Below are 8,509 nucleotides of genomic sequence, written 5' to 3'. Positions count from 1 at the left end.
ACAGCTAAGATGCTGAACAACAGCTCAACCTGGAGCTGGACTGCCATGAGTCACCGGTGACGGCGTGGGCTGCAGCCCCTGTGGCAGTGGGTTGCCATGGGCTACTGTGTGTAGCCAGCAGCCAACGTGACTGGCCGGCAGCCGTGGTGAGTGGCTGTCCAGAGGCCGGCGACTGATCTGCCTCGCCCGGGAAGAGTGCAATGATGGTGCCAACTTGGGCCAGTGGGGTGGCGTCCTCCACGACTAGACTGAAGAACAAAAAAATGACAGCAACTTGTCTGTTCCCCTTCCCCCAATTCCCCAGTGCTGTTCCCATCCCCACAATTCCCCAATAAAAATCTTTAAAAAAAAAAAGAAAAAGATTTCTTCTCAAGTCAGTTGAATCAGTATATCAGTTTCACGATCTGAAATCATCATTAAGAGACTTGTCCTTTGAGTCAGCTCCAATGTATTGACATACCGAGTATTTATATTCTAGAATATTTAGATTTCACTAAAAATTATACTAAATTGATAAATGTCACTGAATCATTACCATATGATTTCATACTCATCCATGCCAAGAGGGCACTTGTGGGTATATAGTGATGCCACGTGAACAGGGCCACCATGTTCCCGTGTTGGGCTCTGGCAAGAACGCTTATCTCCACTGTAATCCCTCTCACTTTGAGACGACATAAAAGAGGACTTGGATGAGTTTGTGATCTTAGAAATACTAGTGAATAGTAAACATCGTTCAAGGATTGGGTTATGGACAGGTTCTTTATCTTTCAGGGGAAAAAATCACACATCAGTAAGAAAATGGAAGTTTCTTACCTATGGACAAATATTGCTCCAAGTAATACTCCTTTTGTTGAGTTCATGACATGAGAAGTCAGTTCCTGCATGGCACAAAGCAATCCCTTGGAAATCCTCAGTAACGTTGGGAGCTGCATCTTTGAATCATGACGGACTGAGCATTCTGACGTCCATGGCATGCCCCGTGGTTCTTTAACATACTGGTCACTATGAAGTATGTTAGTATTTAGAATGAATGGTTAGCGTGACATGGGGATGCTGAGATGGTTCCAGAATCTAGATCGTGGTTTCTGTAATCAAGTGTGAAAACATCGGCACCTGGGAAGGGAGATAGCGTCTAACTAAACTATGGCACGTAAGGCCTGAGAAATGTGGAAAATTACAAGAAAAGGAGGCATGCAAAACATCCCTGTGACTTTATCTCTTCTTATTCAAGTGTATTCATTTATCCAATCATTTATTCTTATACAAATGTATTCACTTATCTAACCAAAATACTTGTCACATTCATTAAAGGAAGACAACGTCTACAACAAATAAGCTGCAAAATGTGTAATGGCTTAAACACATGGAGGTTTATTTCCTGTTTACTCAACAATGTCAGAGCCTCTTCCACGTGGTCCTTGCAGGGACTCAGGCTGGTGACAGCTCTGCGATCTTAATTGTGTGGCTTCCAAGGTCTTACTAAGAGTTCTTGCCATTCTAACCAGCCAGCCAGAAAGCAGAAAAAAGTATGGACGACCATACGGAGCAGACATGCATGTAGAGGACATCCGCAAAATCGTTTTGCATTATGATAAGGCACTTGGCACAGAAAGAGGATACAATCTATGTTTTCAAGATTTTACATTTTAGTGGCCACGGCATAAAGAAACCATGGTAATCTTGTGATTCTGAATCCCAGGTGGCTATCAGACTCATCAATGGGGAGCTGTTTAAAAACACAGGTATCAGAGCTCCACCCTTAGCTGACAGTCACACAGGTTTGGGTGGAACTCCATGGGAGATTCTGAGAGACAACCACGTTTGAGAATCATATATCTCGGAGAACAATATCTCAGAATTGCCACTAAATAACACCAGTCTAATACAACATGCAAATCTCCTTGAATACCCTGAAATGAAATGAATACATGATACTCTATACACGTAATTTTTTTTTAAATCAGTGTAATTTCTTAACTTTCATACAAAGGAGAAATGATATTAAAATAATTAAAAATAAAGCAATATGTATTTCAATGCAGATGCCCAGAGCTTGACTAAGGTAGAAAACATGATAAAGTAGTAAAATGCTTACATGTATTTGTAATGAGTGTTTGGCTATAAGATGATCAGGAGCTTTCCTGCACAGTAAGTACAAGCATATGAGAAAGCTGAGGTAGAGATGGGTTACCTGAATAAGAAAACTAAAAACTAACCAGAACCTATTTATATATGATAAGAAGACAAGAATAAATTAGACTGATTTAGTAATAACATGTCCAGAAAAACCAGACTGTTAAAGGAAAATATAAATAAATAAATAAATAAATAAATAAATAAGATAATTTTGCAAATGAGCTGGGCTTTATTATGTGTATTTTTAAAGTAATTCCCTTTGTTATGATATAGGATAAGGAAGTGCCAAAATGTATAGAGACATATATCCTATCTTAATAGCCCATGACATTCGAGGCAAATATTCATTCTCTGGAACTTATAAAGGTCAGATCCTTTGGGTAAGGATTGAGGAAGAGATGATGGATTGGAAAAAGAAACAATAATACCTATAAGAGGTGATCAAGAAGTGTGTGGGGAGCTTCTGGAGACAATGTCGGGGTAAGACAGAAAGATAAGAAAGAACCACAAAATAATTTTAATATGTACTTTTCACAAAATGGATTTCTTATCATGCTATAAAATTATTTAAAAACATGTAGGAGGCAATAACACAATATTTCATTGATATCTACTACTTTATAATAGTTGATTCTAATTTTGTTTAGAAGAGCCTTACCTCTCTTATAGATATTTGCAACCAACTGTGTTGCCTTTGTAGGACCTGTGCAACTGCACTGAAATAATTTCAACCAAGCATCTAGTTGGAAAGCGTATGTAAAACATTCAATTGGCAGACTGCATAAAGTCACAAAGTATTAGATCGTTTTGAGAAAAGGTATTCCATTTTAAGTTTCCTTCTCTATAGCCAACTTGCATGCTGAATGTTTTGTGTACAGCCTTGTAAAAGCTTATCAAAAGTTTTCACTATGAATTTTTATTTGTAGTATGGTTAGTTCAGTAGGACATTTAAGAAAAAAAAATCCTTCGTTGTTTGGGACTGTCCTGCGCATTGTAGGACATCCGGCACTCCCACTATCTAGCCGTAGCAACCAGGGACTGTTCAAACAGCCCAGAAGGGACAGCACCATCCCCACCAAGAACGGCTGTCACGGGGGAAGCACAAAACAAACATGGTACTCATCAAGCTGTCAACTTTGAAGGCCCTTCTGAGCAAACGTGCTATTTGGTAGTGGAGAAACTCTCAACAGAAAGCCTGAAAGGCCGATCTGCCAATTAATCACTGGGTGAAGAGGATAAAAAGAGAAGTTCCTTTTATCCCAGCTTTCTGGCCCAGATCACTTACAACTGTGGACTTGAGGAGTTTTCTGCACTTTTTCCTTTGAGTCATTCCTTGTTGTTGTTGTTGTTGTTGTTGTTGTTGTTTGTCAAGCTGCCATAGATTGAAGGACTCTCCCAGGGTCCTTTTGGAAAAGAAGCAATCTGGCCTTGCTGAAGACTTTGTCCTGAAGCCACGGGCCTCAGCTGTCCTCACTTCTCTATGAGCAATTAGATGTGGCCCCAGCAGAGGTCAATGGCGGGGCCTGCCAGGCACCCCGGTTGTGCTAATGCTTCTGTCAGGGCATGGCCAGGTGTCTATGTGCACTGCAGTATTCATTCCTGAATTCCTCCAACTTCTTGAAAACTCCTTTCCCTAGAAGACTGATGGGGATGGAGAGGACTTCCTGTAGAGTGGAGAGCAAAGTGGGAGAAGGAAGTGTGTTCAAGCAGAATGAGAGAAGAAGGAGAGAGAGGAATCAAGAGTCAGTGAAAGCAAGAGAGTGAGAAAGATTGAACTGAGATCTCTTACGTGGGGGTGTCCCTACCGCCTTGCTCCCCATTCTTTTCTACCACCAGGCTGCTCCACAGACTCTTCCTACAACTCCCAATGTTGGCTACAAAATTCAGAATATGTAGAAGCTCAGCTCTGCCAACAACCCTTCAAGACTGGATAATAGCATACAGATTGTTTTTTTCCATCTTTGGGATTTGGAGCAGCCTTGAGAGTTGCAAAAGCCTGCCTCATCACAAGAATGTTCCTGAAGGCCTTCAATGTCTGATCGCTGGCTCCATGCTGCTGAGAACAGCGGTGCAGCCATCCGGGGTGGCAGAGACCACCTGGGATATGGAAATTCTGTTCTGCTGTTGACAGAGCACCTGAAGCATTCTGGGAATTTGGATTTCTGTTGCCTCTCTCCAATGGTCCCTGAGGGGCAACAGGCAGCAAACGTGGATCACATTTTGTTAGAAATGCACAAAGGGATGATGGCTGTTGTTGCCAGTTACTGGCATTTCAATAGGACTGTATTTTTACTTCTAAGTGTCTTTGCACAGCTAGGAAGTATCTTCTGACGAGAACGAGATGATACGCTGTATTGGTGCCAAGAGAGGACTAGAAAAACAGGCTTGTTCTGAGCATGGCCTGCCTCCCGAGAGTCGGTGTTAAGAAAATTCTTTCTTCACAGGCAATATCTGCTCTTAAAACACCAACAACTTAGAAGGAAATAAGGCTTGAAACCTGTATCGCATAACACAGTGCACGCACAGTGTAGGTTCTCTATGAAAACATGCTGAAGAAAGGAATCCACATGTGCACGTGAGGGAAGATGGGGGATCAGCAACCCATGAGGAAACGCCACACAGGGGTCTGAGTGCCAAGGCTCTGACCTCGTTGCAAAGGGCAGAGTGCAGCACTGGCCCTCGGGACGGCTGAGATAGTAGCCCAGTCTGCTCTAACCCTATGCCCAGGAGTAGGAAGGCCAAGTGCTGCACGAGTGTCACTATCCCAGGCAGGGCCAGCCAAGCTGTTTGCTCCTTGAACAAGAATGGGATTATTGGTGAATGAGGCCAGCATATCGGGTGGTAACAAACAAAAGAAAACTGGTAGAAAACACATCATTCGAATTGGATTAATTTAGCTCTATGGCCTGGGCAAGTTCCCAGGATATCCAGCCAGATGCAGGGCCTCTGGGAGATGTGAGGTTAGATAGATTGTGTGTGGTGAGAGGCAGGGCCATGGGGACTCAACAGAGGCCACTCCAACCCCCAACCCACACCTCCCTGCCACCCTTTACCTCCTGGCGAACCCCAAGGCCACTGGACACGTGCCCATTTTTCTAATGGACATATTCTTTCTCTATCAACAGCCCATATAGAGCATAAGTGAAGTAATCCAGCAGTTTCCTTTTTACCCCACTGCCTGCCTGCTGCTTACTCATTCTGTACTCTATTTGCTTTGGATCAAAGTGCCTCTGAATACCAAAAGCTACATTATTCTATTCAGCTACATGGAAGCCAAGATCCTGACCGTTCTGGTTTTGTTGTTGTTATGTTTGTTTTAAAGCTTAGCCGTTTTCCATTCTGGGCAAGTACAACACTGTTTACTATGAGTTCCTCTATGTAATTGTTTTCTCCACTCCCAACCTATAGGCTGCTGTATGAGTCTTAAGTGGCCACCACCGTACAACTACAAAGTCAGGGAGTGATAAACTTGGAGGTACCAGTGAGGAAGGGCGGGGGAGGACAGGAGAAGAAATATATATAAGAAATATATATTTATGAATTATTAATTCTATTTGTATATTTATAAATATCTTATACATATTTACACATTTTTATAAGAAATATGTGTATTTCTATCCAGTGCACTGAATAAAAATAAGACCAAAAAAATATCGCTAAATAGATATCATCTTGGAGAAAATATCACATCATCTACTTCCTGCAAGGTGGTATGATTAGGCAGAACGCAGCTTATTTCTGGAGTCTTTACTTGAGAGCAAATCCATCATTGTGGTCCCAAGACAAGACTGGTCCATGCTGCCCTCCTCCTGCTCTCTGCACTTCCTATTTTATCAACCTCCTTCTGGTCCGAAGGCTGAGCTCAAAGCTTAGTTGAATAGATAGGATTCTTTCAGCTGCAGGTGACCGAAACCCAAATCACACTGTCCTAAGCAAAAGGGAATTTATGGATTCATGTGTTAGAAAGGATACTACGGAAGCTCCAAGGTCAAATGAAAAATATAAGAAGCAGAACCATGTGACTGGAACCAGAATTTCTTCCCCCAACTCCCCACCCCCGAATAACGATCACCTTTGCTTATTGTTGCTCTGGTCCATTCCACAGACGGAGACGCCATATGCTGAGAAGATGCTACTTCAAAGTCCCATATTTTCAACCGCTTAACTCGGCAAGCCTAGAGAAAAGAATTTCTGCCTCACAACCTCCATATACAATTCCAGAAAAAGCTCAGAGTGTCCATTGCAGGGCTGATACTATCCAAAAGAATGGAGTGGCCTGGTTGTCTAGTTTTGGTCCTGAGTCTACCTGTGGCCCAGGCAGTAGGAACTATTGTCAGAATAAAGGCAACTGGGGAAAAAAAACATGCCTGCCAGTGAAAAACAGCACTTTCCATGGTCTTTTAGACCCATCGTAAACCTTTTAGCTGAGGATGAAAAGTACGAAGGCCCTAAATCTGACCTGAAATGTAACAGCAAGTTAAATCGTACCTGGAAAAATTACCTGTCGATCACTTAGCAAATCACTTTCACTCTGCCTGTGCGTCACACCAGGAGGCCATGTCTCCTGAGCATCCCCATGATGACCAGGTGTGGAGTCAGCTTGCCGGGCTTCATTCTCAGCTTCGCTCCATCCTATCGCACTATCTTGGCTCCCACATCTCTCTGCCCTTCGGTTTCTTCATGTGAAAAGGAACATTAATGTCCCACTCACAGGGTTGTCATTAGTTCATGTTGGTGACCTACCTGTCAGAGAGAGGGTGGCTAGTGGAACCATGCAATCCCAAGGTTAATAGTGCCTTTCCTAGGAATCCTGAGGACAAACCCTGGAAGTTGGCTGACACGTAGGAATTTTGCAGAGCTGCTTGGGTCAAATGGGTCCAAACTTGCCTCTTGCTGTGCATGGGTGGGTAAGACGCTGGCTCAGTATGATGTCCCATGTACACCCCCAGCCTCCTAGACCTCATCCTCTGTGAGTTTCTCTCTCTCACTCTCTCTTTGCACATTCAGGGGTGTACACGTTTCTGTCCAGCACTGTGAAGTCTCTGGAAGAGAAGGACCACATCCACCGAGTCCTGGACAAGATCACAGACACCTTGATCCACCTGATGGCCAAAGCAGGTCTGACTCTGCAGCAGCAGCAGCGGCGCCTGGCCCAGCTGCTCCTCATCCTCTCCCACTTCAGGCACATGAGGTGAGGCGCCCTTGGGTTCCCCACAGGACAGGCGTGGAGAGACAAGCCCCAAGCATCTGTTACCGCTAGCCCAGGGAGGGCAGATGCCTGGATGCAGCTAGCACACTTGGAATAGTTTCTGGCACATAAGAAGTGGAAATGCTTTGGGAGGACAGTGGAAGAAGTCTAGGGCACAGGACAAGTGACAGAGAGGGCTTCAGAGAGGGTGTGATAGTTACGCTCAGTTTGAAGTATGTGCCAGGTCTTAAGGGGGAAAGAGTGTGCAGGTGTGTGTGTGTGTGCAGGAGAAGGGCAATGTTTGGTCATTCACTTTGTCCCATTCAATCAAGGCAGGTCTGTGAGGACACCCATCCCATGAAGGCACTGGATACGTCCATTGTGGTTCCTATATCATATTCTATATACTTAAACTTAGAAATCCTAAGCGAGAGACTTGGTCCAGATGCGTCATGGAGGGTCAATATTTACCTTCCATCCCTCTCAGATCCCTTCTTGTCACCCCCACTGGTGTTACTCTAGTCCATGCCACCGTCACTTCTTTCTGGGTTTCTGCACCAGCCACCTAACACTTTTCCTTGCCTCCAATCTTGAACCTCTATAGTCCATTCTCCACAATGAAGCCAAAGTGACCGTTCTACTACCAAATCTGATCATGTTGTTTCCCTATTTAAAAACTTGAAATGGCTTCCTGTTGCTGTTAGACAAAAGTAGAAATCCCTTTATTTTGTTTATATTGCTTCTTATGCTCTAGCCCCTACTTAACTTTCTAGGACTTCCTCACAGTCTTATCTCTAGCTATAAAATCACTTTCACTCTCTCCGTTCCATGAGTCATGGAGACGTCTCCTTCAGGCTGCACATTGGCTGGGCAGCTTTGTTTCTCTCCGCTGGGCTCACTCACACATCTGTGAGTCAGCTGATTGGGGCCAGACACACCCGGGAGACTCTGTGTCAAGCTGTCATCCTGCAGGTTGGCCAGGTGACTGTCCCATATGTCTCTTATCTTCCTGTACCCACAGGTTAGCTGGAACATATTCTTCTCCCAGTGATGGCAGAGAAACAAGAAAGCAAGCCAGGCTGAGCAAGTGCATTTTCATCTTTTAGTTAAGTCATGCCTACTGACATTCCATTGGCCAACAAGTTACATGATGAAACCCAAAGTCAAGATCATGGGCACACA

At 43.9% G+C, this 8,509-nt stretch overlaps 1 protein-coding gene across 2 annotated transcripts in view; it reads left to right on the top strand.

Moving 5' to 3' along the window:
• The window catches only part of ESR1 (estrogen receptor 1), a 245,146-nt gene that overhangs the window by 233,214 nt on the left and 3,423 nt on the right, over positions 1–8,509 (top strand). For both annotated transcript variants that reach the window (XM_019638905.1, XM_019638906.1), the window contains exon 7: positions 7,147–7,330. In XM_019638905.1, coding sequence (XP_019494450.1) covers positions 7,147–7,330 — 184 coding nt within the window. The remainder of the gene's footprint in view (positions 1–7,146; positions 7,331–8,509) is intronic.

This window comes from Hipposideros armiger, unplaced genomic scaffold (genome assembly GCF_001890085.2).
Source record: "Hipposideros armiger isolate ML-2016 unplaced genomic scaffold, ASM189008v1 scaffold_41, whole genome shotgun sequence".
Classification (NCBI taxonomy): Eukaryota; Metazoa; Chordata; class Mammalia; order Chiroptera; family Hipposideridae; genus Hipposideros; species Hipposideros armiger.
Note: the sequence above shows the minus strand (reverse complement) of the source record. Positions and strands in the feature narration are given on the sequence as shown.